The 19,808-nt window shown below is 36.9% G+C and overlaps 1 protein-coding gene across 4 annotated transcripts in view; it reads left to right on the top strand.

Annotated features, from left to right (window-relative positions):
* The window catches only part of LOC139980477 (uncharacterized), a 35,697-nt gene that overhangs the window by 3,476 nt on the left and 12,413 nt on the right, over positions 1–19,808 (top strand). For 3 of the 4 annotated variants that reach the window (XM_071992106.1, XM_071992104.1, XM_071992105.1), the window contains 19 exons: positions 1,428–1,553; positions 3,043–3,208; positions 3,770–3,895; positions 5,029–5,121; positions 6,162–6,349; positions 7,501–7,615; positions 9,198–9,319; positions 9,865–10,090; positions 10,703–10,865; positions 11,965–12,154; positions 12,788–12,936; positions 13,970–14,076; positions 15,009–15,243; positions 15,742–15,813; positions 16,429–16,542; positions 17,088–17,159; positions 17,874–18,002; positions 18,750–18,818; positions 19,665–19,742. In XM_071992106.1, the coding sequence (XP_071848207.1) occupies positions 1,428–1,553; positions 3,043–3,208; positions 3,770–3,895; positions 5,029–5,121; positions 6,162–6,349; positions 7,501–7,615; positions 9,198–9,319; positions 9,865–10,090; positions 10,703–10,865; positions 11,965–12,154; positions 12,788–12,936; positions 13,970–14,076; positions 15,009–15,243; positions 15,742–15,813; positions 16,429–16,542; positions 17,088–17,159; positions 17,874–18,002; positions 18,750–18,818; positions 19,665–19,742 (2,540 nt within the window). Of the gene's footprint in view, positions 1–383; positions 395–1,427; positions 1,554–3,042; positions 3,209–3,769; positions 3,896–5,028; positions 5,122–6,161; positions 6,350–7,500; positions 7,616–9,197; positions 9,320–9,864; positions 10,091–10,702; positions 10,866–11,964; positions 12,155–12,787; positions 12,937–13,969; positions 14,077–15,008; positions 15,244–15,741; positions 15,814–16,428; positions 16,543–17,087; positions 17,160–17,873; positions 18,003–18,749; positions 18,819–19,664; positions 19,743–19,808 lie in introns of those variants that run through there. The other variant, XM_071992107.1, reaches the window with a different exon arrangement.

Raw genomic sequence — 19,808 nt, 5'->3', positions numbered from 1 at the left:
GGGGAAGATGGGTGGTTATTAGAATCAATATCATTTAGGAGACGACATGGGGTGAGTATTAAACTATCTAGAGGGACAGTTGATGGTGTAATGGAAGGTGACACAGAGATTGTGTTGGGTGGTTGTTAGGATCAATATCATTTAGGAGATGACATGGGGTGAGTATTTAACTACCTATGGGGACAATTGATGGTGTAATGGAAGGTGACATAGAGATTGTGCTGGGGGGAAGATGGGTGGTAATTAGGATCAATATAATTTAGGAGACGACATGGGGTGAGTATGAAACTATCTAGGGAAACAATTGATGGTGTAATGGAAGGTGACACAGAGATTGTGCTGGGGGGAAGATGGGTGGTTATTAGGATCAATACTATTTAGGAGACGACATGGGGTGAGTATTAAACTACCTAGGGGGACAATTGATGGTGTAATGGAAGGTGACACAGAGATTGTATTGGGTGGTTGTTAGGATCATTATCATGTAGGAGATGACATGAGTTGGATCATGGATAGGGGCAAACTTGATGCTATCATTGGGGATAGATGAGAGGGGAGGGGATAAGTTCAGTATGGGAATCAGGTGGCATCTGAGCAGATGATGTACTGTTGGGGTTCATAGTGGCAATATCTTTTGAGATGGGGTTAATAAGCTTTAAGTAAGGTAAGGTAATGTTAGCATGAAATTACATATAAGTGTCAATAGTGGCATCTTGGGGTGATGAAATCAGACGAAGACAGGGCTTATTGGTCGATATTATGGGAGGTATAACCAGGGTGTCATTGTGGTGATAGGCTCATAAGGGTCAACATCTAAGGAGATGACAGGGTAATTATAAGGGCCGGGCAAGGTTGATGGCATTATTGGAGGCAACTAATGGATGAGAGTATTTGGGCAACCGGGTCGATAGTCAATACTATAGTCTGTGAGGGTGTCTTAGAAGATGATGGCATTGGGTGAGATCAGTAATTAGGTCCCTAAGGGAACTGGTGGCATCTGAGTGTGATAAGTTGATATCATAATTCAGTGTTTTAGTCTGCTGGAGATAGAATACAGCAGCATATGAGGAGAGGGACGAATGGTAGCAAATATATAATATGTCTTAGAAGATGATGGCGTTGGGTGAGAACATTAATTTGGTCCCTAAGGGAACTGGTGGCATCTGAGTGTGATAAGTTGATATGGTAACAGTGTTTTAGTCTGCTGGAGACAGAATACAGCAGCATATGAGGAGAGGAAAAAATGAAATATATGTCATATTTTTATAAAGAGCTTTCAAGACAGCAGTAGAGACTAGAAATTAATAATAAAAAAGGACTAAATATCTGAATCATTCTGAAAAATGATATATAACAATAGTACTGCATGATAACCAAACTTCCATATATAATGTTGACAATACCGTCATTTTTTTTTGAAATTTCAGATTGGGAAAGACGATCCAAGTGGTGGCATTTCTGACGGGGTTATTTGACATGCAGCAAGTCCGATCTGTTTTGATCGTGCTGCCAGTTGCTGTCATCATAAATTGGGAGAGGGAGTTTGAAAAATGGTACGAAGCAGTACTTACTACTTTACACCAGATAGCATGCTCGGTCAGAGCAGTTTCTGCTACTTTACACCAGATATTAGCATTTTGTAACTAGAACATCCCTGTTTCTATATTGGTTCACTTTGACAACATTTCATGAAACTTTCTTTGGAGTTATATTATCTAAATGCAAAATATGCCAGTTCAAATTTAATTCCTGTCAACAACAATTGCTGAAACTCTTTTTACAACTTTTAAAGGAATTTCGGATTTACCAAGGAACAACCAATAAACATGCTTACAAAACCAGCCTTGTGTTACGGTTTTGGTTATACCATGTTTATAATATATGATGTTCTGGTATGATGGTCACATTAGGTTTATTTATTCCAATTATTAACATTGCTTGTAGACTGTTAATGGTACAGATTGCCTTTTCAACATTTATTGTAATTGCTGAATGTGACTTTTAAGTATCACTACATGTTGGACAATGCTGGATTGCAATGTTTTGTTTGTATAAAACCTGTAACAGGGAATAATTTATTGTTCCAATTTTACGTAGCAGTTATGAAGGCTCAGAACTGTATCTCTATCATATAAAACGCTGGATGGTTTCTGTGTTAAAACACTGCTATGCAGCGTCTCAATTGTATAGTGACTTGCCCATTTTTTGCATTGCATTTGCTTTGCACTACCAGATAAATTATTCTCTGCAAAATAAGTGCTTAAAAGTTTAAGTTAATTATTGGTGTATGGGGACCAACAGCTATATAGGAGGTCTATGGTAGAAAATCAGTAACGATACTGAAGTTAATTTTTTTTTTTAAGTCGCATTTCAAGTTGATTTTTGGCTAATATTTAAATGCTATTTGATAATGTCAAAGCTTGAGAATACTGATCATTAGATTGATTAGTTAGGTGTCATCTCAAATGAATTAAAAGTTTTTTTTTGTTTTTTTGTACGTATGAATACTAATATGAAATGGATCCAAAATTCATAACTGTATGGAATCACATTTCTAGCTCCTTAACCTGAATTTGGTGAACATTGTAGAAACTGTATCTTAGTTTGAACAATAGCAGTCTTATTTGGAGTAATAATTCGTTATGCAGGTAAAATTTCAGACCAAAAGTTTCTTACAGTCTGGACCTGGTTTGTTTGCAAGTTAGAGCTTCTTACACTTATATTATGGGAAATTGCATCCTTCCAAAAATGATGGTCCCTGCCCTCAGTATCTCTACCTTAGGTCAGTGGCTGGGTATCAACATACTGTGTTAAAGTGCATTACATTGCCTGTACTCTTTACTTACCCTTCTTCTCATTCAGATTTGATTTCATATATACCCTGGAAATGAACTACATATGCTATAATTTATTTTTAAACCCATTCTGTTTTATTTCCCTTTGTTTTTATTCGATGAAGTAGACTAGAAAAATATCGCTATTTTGTTTTAAACTTTCATTTGAAATTAAAAGTAATTAATTAATTTTTTTTTTCCCCTTTAGGGCACCTGGCATCAATGTGCAATGTTTCCACGGTAGTAGCAAAAGAGAGAAAGAGAGAGCGCTCTGCAAGGTCCAGAGGCGAGGCGGTGTTCTTCTAACTAGCTACGGTCTGGTCTTGACGAGCTTCCAAAAGATTATGCAGTTGGATGGCAGAGAATTCATATGGGTAAAGAACGGACAGTTAGTGGATTGGTAGTTACCCTGAAGATGAATGCATTGATGCGGCACCTATTGAATTAAATACAGATGGTTGGCCAATTCTATTTATTGTACGATGGATAAGAGGAGTTTTGTTTTACTACATCTGCTGACAGCATGCCCATTTCAGTGACAAATTTAATGAATTTGTCCCTCTACTGTTTATCTCCACCTCTCCTCTTCCCCGGTTGGTTTCTTTCATTCTTCTCTCCATCCCTTGTCTACTAATCCCCTTACATCTATCTCTTTGTGTTCACCATGCTCATTAACCTGTCTGTATTCTGGGCGTGTTTTTGTCCCTTCTGTTACTGTATGTTATTTGTCATTTAGCCTCTGAAGAAGATCCTGCTAGGATCGAAACGTCAGGCCAACTTACTTTTACACAAATTTAATGAATGGAAGAAGAATTTTCAAAGGCATGTTTTCATGCTAGAGTTCACTTAGATATATGAAGGTAATGTCATTTATTGTAAATATGTTAGTTGCACAGTCAACACACATTTTCTCTGTTGTATTTTTTGTTGTCTAGGATTACATCATCCTCGATGAGGGTCACAAGATCAAGAACCCCGGCAAGACGACCAAGGCCATCCATTCCGTCCCAGCCAAACACCGATTCATTCTGACAGGGACGCCGATACAAAATAATCTCAAGGTGAGTACGGAGTCAATCTGACAGGGACACCCATACAAAATAATCTCAAGGTGAGTATGGATTAAATCTGAAAGGGACACAGATACAAAATAATCTCAGGGTGAGTATTGAGGGACACCGATACAAAATAATCTCAAGGTGAGTACTGATTCATTCTGACAGAACCATTGACACAAACAGCGAATAATTTAGTTTTCACATATTGTGTAACAGTTTTGGAATTTACTGAACTGTCTCATATAAATTACTATGGTTCCTGTGTACAAAAGATGCTATACATTTTTTAAACTTGTATAGCAGTTTACCCATGCTGTATAGCAGGGGTTCCCTAACTGGTGTGCATGAACCTCCAGGGGATAGATGGGTGAGTCCATCCCAGGGGGTTTGTGAGACGTTTCTGAAAGTCAAAACTAGAGTAGTTTTTGTTGAACTAATTTAAATATCGTATAATTTAGTAATGTACAAAAGTCGTACCAATCGTCAAACTCTTCCCGTTCCATATGCATATGTTGCCATAGTAGTACCGTACAGTGCATGTGATAAATAACTGAATTATGAAACAGACACAGGCCGCATGACTTTGACGAAGTTGGTGTACACATGACAGTGCGTCATGAAGATAAAGATCTGATCTTGGAAGTTTCCAAATAAATAGTTGTTCATCACTTGTTTTTTTATCATTACAGTAATACACTATGAACTTGATCGTTTACGAAGCACTGTTATGCGTATTATAGTATAATATTGACTCAGATCGTGTCTCGCAAAGTTGTGGGTTCGTGGACAACTCTGACATCCACAGGGGGTTCGTGGGGGGATAAACTTGGGTAAACCCTGCTGTATAGCATTTCGCGATGCGATACTGTATAAGTTATTCCCTGCAAAACATATCGTGACAAGAATGGATTCATCCTTAAAGGAGCACCCACAAAAAAAATTGATCTTAAGGTAACTCTCAGTTGATACTCACCTGAAAAACATTTTACAAAATAATATCAACTCATCCTCATTCATGAAAACCAGACAAATTTATTTGTTAAGACGAAGATGAGCCTGATTATTTTACGTCTTGCAGGTTATGATGCGAATATGTTGAAATCATTTGTGTTTAATTCTTTTTTTCTATCTCCCAGGAAATGTGGGCACTGTTTGATTTTGTCACTCACGGCAGCATCCTAGGAACCATAAAGACTTTCATGATGGAGTATGGGAATCCTATCACAAGGGTAAGACCTAACTGTCCTCTGAAAGTCTTTTTCATTCACTTTAAAAATCGTCTCCTACTTCTGAAAATTTGTGTCAAAAGTACTCGCTCATTTAAAAGTGTGTTCCTTTTCGAAAGGTTTCCATCAAGGTCTTGGACGATATATGTTACTCTTCTTTCTTGTTTTGAATTTTCAAAAATAAATCTTTGGTCATTTAAAAGGGATAAAATGTGATGTGTACATTTCTTGCGATACTCAGGAAAAAAACAATAATTATCTCTTAAGGCTTCATTTTTGTGTTAAATTTGCCACAAAGTGATATAATCTGTTAATTTTAGTCTACAAGAAAGAAAAAAAATGTGGAATTAGAGATCAACTTCAAAGAATTGCAAGTCAAACAAGACATTTCACAGTAAATGTGTGGGACACAAAATTTTCCATATTGGATTGAACAGGCAATGTCTTCTTTTCTAAAGAAGCAGCAAAATGATTGTAACAACAAAACAGCAGGTATCTTTACCTGATTGAAATGATTGAATATTATGTGGTTTGGTAAGAATGGTTGCAAAGGCAGGGACTGTAGTATCAATAAACCGGTGATGTGGCCGAGTGGATAAAGGCGGTGGCATTTGAAGCAATGAGGCTTTGTAATCTGGAGGTTCCGAGTTCGATTCCAGGCCGGGTCAAAGTAAGGTGGGTTCCCCATCCCAAGAGCAAGCTATGGTTTTCCCATCCAAAATGACTCTCTAATTTGAAAAGATTCCAAATTTGAATTTAAAAGTGTTGAATTGCAAGCCACCCGACGTGTCAGTCATAATCCATAAGCCCTCCTGGGTTTCTTCCACATTTGTGGTCGCTTAAGCGTCTGTAAAAAATAACCACTGATTATTATTATTATTATGATATTAATTATTGGATGTGTGAAATATCTTAGGTAAAAATACAGACTTTTAGCTTTACAAGTCCGGGATTGGAAAGAGTACTAAAGGATTAATGATATCACCAACAGTTTTAAGCTATTTATAGTATAAAATTGACTGCATTATCTGTGCTACTCTCAGGCGAGGGAAAGAGATGCTACCTCCAGCGAGAAACTGCTCGGCAACGAGATGGCAGAGAGTCTTCGAAACCTTATAGAGCCCTACTTCCTGAGAAGGACGAAAGCAGATGTCTTGGAGAACAACCAGAATTCCTCTACCGTTGTCGATAGTGGAAGTGAAGGATCAATATCTGAGGGAGGATGTCGATTGTAAGTGAAAAGTGTCCGGTGGGTAGAGTGTTTGACCCACATGCAGTGAAAACAGTGCTGTAGTGCATACAGTGATTGACCCATGTGCAATATAGAGGTGGTGTAGTGATTAGTGTTAAACCCACATGCAGTGAAGTCATGGTGTATTGTGTGAAGTGTTGAGTGATGTCCCATGAATAGAATAAGAGGGTTTAGGGGATAAACTGTGTGACCCACATGCAATGAAGAGGTGGTGTAGTGGGTAGGGCATATGACCCACATGCAGTGACACGATGGTGTGTGGGCAGAGTGTCTGACCCACATGTAGTGAAAACGGTGCTGTAGTGCATACAGTGTTTGACCCACGTGCAATGTAGAGGTAGTGTAGTGATTAGTGTTAAACCCACATGCAGTGATGTCAAGGTGTATTGTGTGAAGGGTTAAGGGTTGTCCCATGAATAGAATAAAAGGGTGTAGGGGATAGACTGACTGACCCACATGCAATGAAGAGGTGGTGTAGTGGGTAGAGCATTTGACCCACATGCAGTGACCCGATGGTGTGTGGGTGGAGTGTTGGACCCACATGTAGTGAAGCAGTGGTGTTACATGGTAGAGTGTTCGACCCGTACATAGAATAAGAAGGTGTAAGGGGCTAGACTGTCTGATCCACAGGCAAAGAAGAGGTGGTTTAGTTGGTACAGTGTTTGACCCACATGCAGTGAAGAGGTGGTGCAATGGATAGAGTGCTGACCCAAGTCTAGTATAGGAGGTTATAACGGGTAGTCTATCCGACCCGTGTGCAATGAAGAGTGGGTGTAGCGGATAGTGCTGACTGTATCCAGAAATGTGGTAAAGTGGGCAGAGTGTTTGACCCACATGCACTAAAAGTGTGATCCAGTATGTTACCCTCGTGCAACAGAGGTCTTGTGTAGTGTGAACTTCACTCTGTAAAACTATTAAACAGTTTTCACAAGCTAACACTGACTGGATACGTACATATCCTACAAGCTATCTTTCATGATATTATATTGGTATATATATACAGCTTAGTATACAAAATTCAAAGGACATGGGTAATTCTACCATCCTTTGCATTATAAAATTACCGCTGTTTTTGCATATATCTATAATACCATATTGTCACAACAAACTTTCTCTCTTCATGTTTTGAGGGTCAATGGTATTCCAAGACTAACGAGGAAGAATGATTTCATCATCTGGCTGTACCTCACAGAGACTCAGATACAAATCTACAAAGACTTCTCCCAGCTTGACCAAGTCAAAGAGGTTTGTCATTGATCAGTCTCACCAATACATTCACTGTATCTCATCAAAACATTAACTGCATCAGTGATCACACAATATGTTCACTGTATCTCACCAATACGTTCACTGTATCTCACAATACGGTCACTGTATCTCACAATACGTTCACTGTATCTCACAATATGTTCACTGTATCTCACGGTGCGTTCACTGTATCTCACCAATACGTTCACTGTATCTCACAATACGTTCAATGTATCTCTCAACAGTTCACTATATCTCACAATATGTTCACTGTATCTCACAGTACATTCACTGTATCTTACAATACGTTCACTGTATCTCACAATACGTTCACTGTACCTCACAATACATTCACTGCATCTCACAATACATTCACTGTATCTCACAATACGTTCACTGTATCTCACCAACACATTAACTGCATATCACCATTGCATTTGGTGGCTTATGTTACTGCAGGTATGGAAATCCTGCCATTATTTTGATTAATAACATTGTTACTCTGCGTAAAGGGATATTCTGGTGATAAACAAAGTGAAATGCTCTTTGGAAGCTTTACTTCGGCTATTATAATCTTCTTGTTGATTTACCCTTGAAACCTGGTACATTTTGGAATGGTTGCATAGCTGTCAAAATTCTCTGTACTTAGGATTTCATCAAAATGCATCTTTTTTGTAGAAATATCCTTTTTGTTTGTGAATAAATGATTGACAAATTATTAAGAAAAACAAAGACAATTTTCAGCCGAATTGCCACGATGACATAATCCAGTCTGCTGTTTGTTGTCAGATGCTTTTTACAAAATATTACTTAATTTTAAAACTTGCATATCTTCGAAATACAAAGCACTAAGAGGATGTGGTTTTCACAGTTAGATTCAGAAAATTTTCAGCAATTTTGATCAGTAATCAACTTTAGCCACCAGAAAATCCTTTTAAGATGTGTAATATGTTCTATGTGTCTACTAACCAAAACATAATGCAACTGCCTTTTTTGTCTACTGGCTATTGACAAACTCTTCTGGCATTTAGCCAGTAAATAACATGAATTTGTAGGTGTGATACTCTACTGTACTGTATTGTATGCACTGTACTAAACTGTACTGTACATTACCGTACAGTACTGCACTGTTTTGTACTGTAATGTACTCCAAGTGACTGTATTTTACTCCACTGTATTGTACTGTACTAAACTGTGCTGTGCTGTACTAAAATGTACTGTTCTGTACCAAAATGTACTGTACTAAACTGTACTGAACTAAACAGTACTGTACTATACGGTACTAAACTGTTCTGTACTAAACTGTACTGTACTAAACTGTACTGTACTAAACTGTACTGTGCTAAACTGCACTGTACAGTACTAAACTGTACTGAACTGTACAGTACTAAACTGTACTGTACTAAACTGTACTGTACTAAAATGAACTGTACTGAACTATATTGTACTGTACTAAACTGAATGACGGGCAAACACAATTTATCCAACTAGGGAATATATACTGTACGAAACAATCTCCTGTTTAAAATAACATCATTTTTTTTTTTAAATAATTGTTTCTTATCTTTTTCATGGGCAGTTGTTGATGTCAACAAGATCTCCTTTGGCAGAGTTGACAGTCTTGAAGAAACTCTGTGATCATCCCAGACTACTCAGCGCAAGAGCCTGTCATCGGCTCGGTCTCCAAACGACAGAGAACATGTGAGCAAGTGTATTCGCAAATATAGTAACAGTGGGCCCCTCACACTTGGAATTGGGTCAGGAATGGGTTGGTTTGCTGGAAAAAATACTTTTAGTATGGTTTGTTTTACTTCTTTAGTGTTGAAGAAAGGAAAAATAAGACGCTAGGAGTTGGTGATGTGGGGGGAGGGGCAGGGTTGTGCAGTGTGGGGAGTGCTACAGAACCTGTGTGTTTTGTTATATTTTATTAGTCAAAGAATCAGTGTTTCCAATGCATGCTTTAATATTTCATAATTTCATAAATTTTGGTTTTTAATATTGCCTCATATATAACCACACTTAAGTAGCTAAATATTCTTCAAAAGTAATTTCCTTCAAATTGTTTGGCGATTTAAACTGTACAAATATATTGAGAGAAGGGTGTTAAATTTAGCAACACATTAAAGTGATTAACCTTACAAAGAGACCACTGTGATATTTTCTAGCCTATTTGTATGTGTATGAACCACCTTGCAATGCAATGGGAGTCTGCTTTGGTTGATTATGGACTGTTTATTCTTTCTCAGCGAGGACGTTTCTGTCGACGATGAACATTCTCCAGATGTAGCAGACGCCAGAGCAGCGGCATGTAACATCAAAGACATCGACGACGACATACTGATGGCAGAATCCGGCAAAATTCAGTTCCTCCTGGAACTGCTACATAATCTTACGGCCCAGGGTCATCGCACCCTCGTCTTCAGCCAGTCCAGAAAGATGCTGGATATTGTCGAAAAGATTCTACGCAATCAGGTGAAGCAAAACTTTCTTGATACTGTATAAACCATTTGCAACCCATGCCAAATCAACAGTGGCCTCCACGTCGACCCTCTCAGAATCGCCTGAAATTGATATGGTGTCTTGCCATATGTCTCAAAGGATGAATTTGGGCAAAGAACTTGTTAAAACGTTTCGGTTGCTAGGATCCAGGTTGCATTTTAAGAGCCCTAAATTTCCCTTAAGTTGGAGGCAACTTTTGCATAAATGTAAAGTATTTTATGTCTGATATTACATATATTGTGGAAGAAATGTGACCAGTCTTCTAATTTACCTAATTTCAGGAAAGTAAGTAAAATGGCAGAAAATGAGGTAGGGTCCTTTTCTGGCCCTACTTTGAGTGTGCTCTATATTCACAAACAAAGGCATGTTTGAGATTTAATTTGCATAGGATCCTTGTCAAGTGGTAGTTGTACAGGAAAAGTGCCAACAAAAAGTCAAGCGGTTCGTACGTTTTAGGAACAGCGCCTTCAAACTTAAGAAATCTCACTTCTGGCCCTACTTGGGGGTCCAATTTGGGCCTGTGGGTAAATTTTCAATTTTTCTTTTTTTCAAATATTGATATCTATTTCTGATATTAAATCTCAGAACTTTAAGTACATGAGGCTAGACGGGACAGTATCAAAGTTGACGGACCGTGAACAGAGGATTAACTGTTTCCAAAGCAACGAATCGTACACGGTGTTTCTCTTGACGACTCAGGTCGGAGGCGTCGGCCTGACGCTGACTGGAGCTGACAGAGTCGTAATTAGTGAGTATTCCAGTCTCTTTTCACAGCTCAATTCCTTTCTTTTTTGAACAATTTTGCTTTTGAAAGGTTAGTATAATTCATATTCACAGACCTTGTCCGATGCCTCCCGAAGTTTGCATCGTTTTTTTATGCTCTAGCATATTTTACCTTTATATTATATTTATATATTATATATATAATAAATATTTATATATTATATTTTGAAAATGAAATAACATAACAGAACCATTGTAGTTACAGGGGTTTGAACCAAGCTTTCTAAGCTATGGGTAACAACCCAAACATTGATTGCCAAACTTCTTTTTTTTTTTTCTCTTAGGGGAGGGGGGAGATCACATGCAGGGTACCAAAGGGAAAAAAATGATCTGTGAACAATTTTTCCAACAGACTGATAATAATGTCCCTCTCTCTATTTTTTGGGTGATTTTTGGCTGTTTGCTTATTTTCAGTCAATTGCAATCAAATCAGTCCGTGTGAGGTTAATCAGTAATCAGATATATTTCATATATCGTATGATATTAGGGCACAATCTTTTGATCGTGAAAATGTTAGCAGAAACCAAAACCTGGGTCGTCAAGAAAAAAACTTTGGCAAGCACAGTTGTATATTAATATCGAGAAGAGAAGATGGCCATTATTTGAAGACAGTGTTGGTTACATTTGTCTGGCCAAAATTGGGCAAACTGTCTTTAAAAACTGACTTTTTGGGAAGGAAAATGATGGTTAATTCGTTTATTTTCAACCTGGCATCTGTCATACGGCAATCTTATTGTAAGATGTTAATTTGTGGGCAGTGTTAAAGTAACTTGGCCAAAATTCTAATAAGAGTACTCTTTGGGGTGGGGAGGGGGGGGTGGTTTTTGGGGAAGGAGACTGAAGGTTAACTTGTTTTTTTCAAACCTGGCCTCCATTATAAGGCAATCTCATCATAACATGTCATTTTGAAGGGCTGTGTTTAAAATTTGCCCGGCCAAAATTCGCTAACTACTCTTCGGGAGTTTATGGGAAAGAAGATGACTGTTAACTTGCTTATTTCAAACCCAGCATTCATTATCAGGCAATCTAATCAGTGAGATGTTATTGTGTCCCTTCACCCGCAGTCGATCCCAGCTGGAATCCAGCAACCGACAACCAGGCTGTGGATAGAGCGTATAGAATCGGCCAGACAAAATCAGTGGTGATCTATCGACTGATCACGTGTGGAACAGTGGAGGAGAAGATTTACCGCAGACAGATCTTTAAAGACTCTATCACCAAACAGGCTACGGGAGCCTCAAAGAACCCTTACAGGTAAAACAAACAAAGAACCCTTACAGGTATAACAAACAAAGAACCCTTACAGGTATAACAAACAAAGAACCCTTACAGGTATAACAAACAAAGGCTATTATTCTGATGGTTCTTTTAGGCAAAGCTGGAAACCTTCGAGGTAAAAAGAACGACACAAGAAAAAAAACATTCGTAGTATAACTATAGTGTACAGACCGAGAGAAGAAAAATGAAGAAAGTCAATTAAAGATTTGCCAGTGTTTGATGTGATGTTATTGTTACTTCTTTTGTATACTAAGAACTAATCCAAACTTTTTTTTAATAGAAAACAGTTGTCTTGTTGCAAAGATTGACACAAAAAAGGATGCGAACGATATTCTAAGAAGTGTAATTTATAGCATGCGAAGGAGAGAGAAAATTTATTGAGAAATACAAGAAAATACAAGAAAGACTTTCCTATGTACTGACAGCAAATAGATCCTCAATTTTCTTGCAGTTTGAAAAAGTAATGTTGTTTGTCAAACAAATGCTCTATAGTATTTTTTTTTTAAAGTCAAACTGAAAGGATTTCCAACTGTTTTGTTATTATAAAAGTTGAAAATTCAATCCCGAGTGCTCTTTGATCAAATTTTAGAATTTGTTTTTCGATGATAGGTACTTTAGTCGTCAAGACTTGAAGGAGCTGTTCCTCTTGGACGACCCAAAGAGATCCAAGACCCAGGAGCAGCTAGAGGAGATGCACTCAGCTAGCAGAAAGAGCGATACAAATCTGGACAGTCATATCGCATTCCTACATTCACTGGGTGAGCACAAACCGATCACACTTGACTTGTAAGCGTTGGTAGAGTTTGCTTTCTGAACAGGACTGAAAGTTCAGTATCAATGTAATAGAGTTTGAAATTATGAACATGAGGAGAGTAGAATTAAGTTGGAAATTTTGAACATGAGGAGAGTAAAATAGAGTTTTTAACTTTGAATATGAGGAGAGTAGAATAAAGTTTGAAATTTTGAACATGAGGAGAGTAGAATAGAGTTTGTAATTTTGAATATGAGGAGAGTAGAATTAAGTTGGAAATTTTGAACATGAGGAGAGTAGAATAAAGTTTGTAATTTTATACATGAGGAGAGTAGAATAAAGTTTGTAATTTTGAACATGAGGAGAGTAGAATAAAGTTTGTAATTTTAATCGTGAGGAGAGTAGAATAAAGTTTGAAATTTTATACATGAGGAGAGAAGAATAAAGTTTGAAATTTTGAACATGAGGAGATTAGAATAGAGTTTGAAATTTTGAACATGAGGAGAGTAGAATAAAGTTTGAAATTTTGAACATGAGGAGAGTAGAATAAAGTTTGAAATTTTGAACATGAGGAGAGTAGAATAAAGTTTGAAATACTGAACACGAGGAGAGTAGAATATAGTTTGACATTCTGAACATGAGGAGAGTAGAATAAAGTTTGAAATTTTGAACATGAGGAGAGTAGAATAAAGTTTGAAATTTTGAACATGAGGAGAGTAGAATAAAGTTTGAAATTTTGAACATGAGGAGAGTAGATTGAATTTTGAACATGAGGAGAGAAGAATAATGTTTGTAATTTTGAACATGTGGAGAGAAGAATAATGTTTGAAATTTTAACCATGAGGAGAGTAGAATAAAGTTTGAAATTTTGAACATGAGGAAAGTAGAATAAAGTTTGTAATTTTGAACATGAGGAGATTAGAATAGAGTTGGTAAGTTTGAACATGAAGAGAGTTCATTCGAGAGAATTCGGTAAGGGCAGGAGAAGTTTTTCAAGAGAAATATTACACTTTCCCTTTTATTCATTTTTTTTTAATTAGAGTCGATATACGGCATCTCCGACCATGACCTCATGTTCTCCCAGGAAGCCGTGAAGGAGGACCACGAAGGATTCGAATCTGTAACAGAAGACTACATCCAGAAGAGAGTGAGTCTCCATTTTTCATTTATTTTTTCGGGTTCCTGATTGTCATCTTTTGACTCTTGAACGTCCACAAGAATATTAACTTTTTGCAGAAAACTGAAATTGCACTTTGACCTGTGCATGGTTGTCAGCAGTGCTTGTCTTGGTTATATTAAAATTTGTAATTAAACTCACCAAACAACAGACAAGATCATTTCATACCTCCTTGATTTAATATTTTTCCTACTTTTTTTGTCTCTGTCATATATTTCCTTCAATTTTATCTAAATGCCCACATTTTTATTTTGCTCTAACATGCAATTTCGAAGTGCAGCGATTTGCTGTGAACGTTGGCAATGTGCATATCACCTGTGCGGTTGTTCAAAGTAGACAATAAATTTGGATCTCAAGTACCAACTGAGCACCCACATGCAAAAAACATAATAATAGCATATTGTCAATAATATTCATATTTTTGATTTCACATATTCGTTTGATCTAATACGAGCGTGAATATATTGAGACATATCTGTTTCTGTCTCACTTTTGCTGTATCTTTTCCATCTATTTTAAAATTTCCACTTTAACCCCGCTTTGTCCTACTTTCCTAAACTTTTCTCAAAAGTGTGCTGCTGGACAGCCAGTTTCTCCTCATTACTGGGGAATTCATAAAAGTATACATTAAAATAGTTTGATATAATAACAATACAGCTGGATTCCAACAAGGGTACATTAAAGTATATATTTAAAATAGTTTGATATAATAACAATACAGCTGAATTCCAACAAGGTTACATTTTAATACAAAACCCGTTCTGCTCAAGTGCAGTATTTTAATTAATTCTCTTAAAAATTTGAAATGATATTATATAATTTTATTCCCTTTTGGAAATGTAACATAATTTTCAGGTGTGGCGATAGCTTTATTCCTATCGTTGATCTTCTTCGTATCTCAGGTTCAAAGGGCACAAGAGCTAGTATCCGCGGAATCGGATCTAACGGTCCAGCTAAAGGAACAGCTGGAGTCTAATACCGAACCGGCTGGTCTTCACAGCCACCCATCAGAGGTAAACACGGACAGGGCCAGGCTGAAGAAACTCTGGGAGAAGGTTCACGGAGAACCAGACGATAAGAGAGTCCTGAAACCAGGAGCCGACTACGAGGAACGCTTCGTTTCCAAAAAGATACCAGGTAACTTTCACACAAGGATTTATTTGATTGCTTTTGCTGAGATTGATCTACTAAGCTCATAAAAAGAGACTGGGATATTGTATTAAGAAATGGGAACTACTTTATCTTTTTTGGTGATTTTTTTTTGTCTTTGAAATATTGTAGTGTAGGTCAACCATACTAAAGTATATGAGGGTAATAATATCAATTGGCTCTTCAGACTTGGGGACAGCTCCAAGGATGGGGCAGGGGGGGGGGGCTTAGGCCTCCAAAATATTTGTAACAAGTTATTTTTTTTTTAGAAAATAGGGTTGAGAAGTTCTCTGCCTCCCCCACTCCCCCTGCCCCCTGACAAAGGAGCCCAGCTACACCTCTGAGAGTGAATTCGTCTGCCAGAACCCTCAATAGTTTTCACAGTTTGAATGGACATGAGTGTAGGAGGAAGAAAGTTAATACAATTCAGGCTAGCAAACATGCTGATATCTGGAAAGATAATCTAGAAAATTTTTAATTTTTCAGAACCTGAAATTGAGTATGATTTGACCACCCTGTCAAGTGATGAAGATGAACGCTCATCTGAAGATGAGGCTGGTAAGATATCATCATAATTCTCTTTGAACTTCCTCTTCCCCCATTCCCCCCCCCCCCAGTGTCATCACTAAAATGTTCTTTCCCTTCTTGCTCAGTAAAAGAGCCCAACTTGCTTACTAAATAAATAATGAAAAATTCACACACTCATTGTTAAACACTTCATGGTACATAATTACTAAACTAGTATTTTTATTATATTTGGCCTCATATCCTGTTATGTATTCATTCAGTTAGTTCTCTCAGGAGCATCCACCATAACTTGAAATCCTATCTTGTAAATATTCATTAAACACTAAGTCTCTACCCATGATTGTTTCACATTTCTTTGTCTTTCAACGTGTTCTTGTTTAAAAAAAAGTTTCTTGATTTCTCCACTAACGTGATACACAACCTTTGTTTTTTTTTCTTGTGTCCATCTTAAGTAATTGTTTTCAATTTTTCTTTCTTTGTACCTGACACATGCATTGACTTTAGTGTACAAGTGAGAAAAATTAAATTTGAATTTGAACGTAAAACTCCCAAGTCTAGAAACAATAAAGTTGATTTATTCCTCTCTTTTTTTTCAAGTTTGATGAAAAATTTACATTTTTAAAAAAAAATCTGATCTCCTCCCAGATATGGATCCTCATCTCATATCTGCAATCAACGAGAGCATGGAAGATGGCGATAATATTGCTGCTCGTCAGGCATCTTTATCGGATGAGAACAAGAGTCTTAAAGATGAACAGGGTATGATGTCTATAGGTTTGCACCTGTTTTTTCTTCTTTTTCATCCATTTTCTTGAAGTTTTGCAAATAGTGTTTGGAATCAAATTTAAATTTTGTTCTCATTAATTGTATAACGAGAGAACACTTTTGTGAACTAGTTAAGATGTTAAATTCCAGGATACCAGATAAAACAGAATTCTGTTTTCTCAGTTTTATCAAATGTCTTAAAATCTTCCTTCTGGGGAAAAGTAGTAAACACTGGTTGGGGGGGGGGGGCAACATGATGTCACTTAATGATCTAAGATTGGAAAAAAATGGAAAATTCTGTAATTAGTTAAAAAAACGAGAATTAATTATTAATTCAAGTTGTGGGGGGGGAGGGGTATCTTTATATGAAGCCCATTCAGAAAGTGAAATAGTAAAAAATTGGAAACCAGATTATCCAGTTTCCTCTTTTCATAAGGTTTGGATAAAAATGTTGTTTTAGTCATCTCATTAAAACCCTATAGATGACAGTGGTTTCACTGATGGAAATATTTTTGGATTCTGATTTTTTTTTTTTTAAGATTCATCTCCAAAGATTAATATCAGCAGTATCCTGATTGAAGATTCCGATGATGAAATGATGAAATCTCCAGGTATTTATGACATGGGTATATCCAAGTACTCCCCCCCCTAAATATTAGCTTACAGACATAGATCATATTAACAAGGTACATAGTGGGCAAGCTGTTAGCATGCTTCACCACATGTGCACATTCCTTACTTTTTACCAATGTTTGCTTGTGCACTGTTTATTTTGATATAATCTCGATATCTACCAATACCTGCCTCTCCCAACCCCTCTCCCCCCACCCTGACCCCTTTGGCCTTTCAATAAATTCTTGATCTGTCGCTGTATAATCATATTTGCGTGGTAATAACTTTAAAGTTAGATGTATGCCAAACCAGCACGTTTAACATTTGAGCATAGACAAGTTTAAATTATTTTAAACTTTCATAAATATACAGGATACGGTCTTTTCAAACTTTGTAAGCCTGGAAATCGAAACCTTAAGTCAGCGAGATGCAATTTAGTTGAGAAGTGAACTATCTGTCAAGTATTGTGGTATGTAGTGGTATAATATATTTTAGTTTCCGTTACGTAATTCTCTCCTTGAGATATATCTTTGTGGTGAATGTATATGTATGGTTGTTTGGGATAGCTAGTTGTTTAAAAACTATCATGTTTTCTACAAAGACATAAGCAATACCAATTAAATGGCTTAGAACAAAAGCAGGTATGATTTTTTTCTTTTTTAATATAGCATTCTTTATTAAATACTTTGTAAAAGTGTGTCCTTGTTTTTTAGATATGAAGGATGATAAGGGGGCTGTTGGAAGGTCGGCAGATAACACCCCGGCCAGCACCTCATCACATTCTCTGTCAAGTTTAGAGAGATCTCCAGCAAGACCGGCACAGAACCAAAGCACAGACGATTGTAAGAAGCTGATCAATAAATTGTAAAAATTCTGAAAAACGGGATATAATTTAGGTGTCTCTAGGCTTATGAATTTCATGTCCCATTAAATGGTAGAAATGGTTTGGTTTTTGTTTTATACTATTTCTATCAGAGAAAAAGGGTAGGAACTATTTGTACTGTCAGTACAAGTGCTTTGAAGCAGATATAAGAGGACAGTGTAGAGCAGTATTTGACGTTTTTTGGTCTCATATTATCATAAAATATTGACAACGATTCATTGTGTCTATGAACGAAGAATGCTATACAGCTTTGAATTGTGCATAGATAGGATGTGGCAATCTTGTGTAGAAAACATGCAGTGCGGTACAGGATAAATTAAAAATTTAAATGATCCTCTACAAAATAATGTTTTCCGTGTCAGTATACAGCAACCAGGAGTAGATGTCCATTAGTGATAATGTATCATATTGTACAGCAGAGGAATAGGGATAGCAAAATATTTTATATTGGATCCCAAAAATGCTCTGTCAAAGTGCTACACAGACCTAAAGATGTGTCGTCATTTTGGTAAACATTACGGTAATCTGGTTAGCCACATGCAGTAAGTTTAAAAGACTCCTCAGCAAGACACACCCTCTATTTCTATGCCCTTGGTAAATTACATATTTACAGATGGTCAACTGAACATAGGTTTGGAAACATCGTGCTAAAAGAAACCGTTATCCACAGTATTAAGTTCTATTCCATCTTCTTACAATATCTCAGATCTTGATGCTGTTAACAAAACTGGCAGTATACTGATAGATGATTCAGAAGATGAAGTTGAAGTTGCAGGTAAGAACCAGTCTTGCTGAAATGGTACGGGTGTAGGGGAGGGGGGTGGGGCAGATATGAAATAGCTGAAAAAACAAGGTATTTTGATCATTTTGGGCCCTTTTCATGTTAGAAAATTACTGAATTAAGGATTTCAGAAACTTTGAAAACAATTCAACCCTGACAGTCTTCTCTCCACCCCTTCTCCAACCCTCCAAACAAGGAGGGAAAAGTCAAGCCTCGGGCTATTTGGAGTGTGTTGCTGTGATATTGCTCTTAACATTACTTCCAACATTACTGTATGGACAGTTTTACAATTTTTCTGATATGGTAAATTTTAGTTTAGTTATACACCCTACTGTAGTGTGACTCTTTGAAACTGTGTACGACATTCCAATTGCACCGAGTAAAATATTAATAAGCCATGGCTTGTATTTTCTGGGGTAATTGGAGTGTGTAGCTGTGATATTACTCTTAACATTACTTCCAACATCACTGTATGAAAAGTTTTACAATTCTTCTGATACAGTAAATTTAAGCTGAAGTGTTACACCGTAGTGTGACTCTTTGAAAATGTGAACGACATTCCAATTGCACCAAGTAAAATATTAATTAGCCATGGCTTGTATTTTCTTGGGTATCTGTAATAGATGTGTTTTTAATATTAGGAAACACACATTTTGGGCTATTTTAGGGACCATTGGATGTGGCAGGGAGGCTCACTGTTTGCAAGTTGTCATATTTAAAACTGTGCTGAATTGCTGATCACATGGAAAGTGCTTTAAATGTAAAGGTTATTTTTGGCCGGACAAGTTGTTGCAATTTTAATTAATTAATTAATTAATTTGTTGCTGTTGTCATTTATAGATATGGAAGTTCAGTGTGACACATTTGATAGCACATTTGAGGAACCAATTGAAGCAGAGAAGAGCACAAATTCAAGAGGTAGGATAATGAAATACTGCCCTCTATTTAATTCCCTATGGTTCGTTTCAAATAACATATCGCTGG

This window comes from Apostichopus japonicus, chromosome 15, assembly GCF_037975245.1.
Source record: "Apostichopus japonicus isolate 1M-3 chromosome 15, ASM3797524v1, whole genome shotgun sequence".
Taxonomy (NCBI): Eukaryota; Metazoa; Echinodermata; class Holothuroidea; order Aspidochirotida; family Stichopodidae; genus Apostichopus; species Apostichopus japonicus.
Note: the sequence above shows the minus strand (reverse complement) of the source record. Positions and strands in the feature narration are given on the sequence as shown.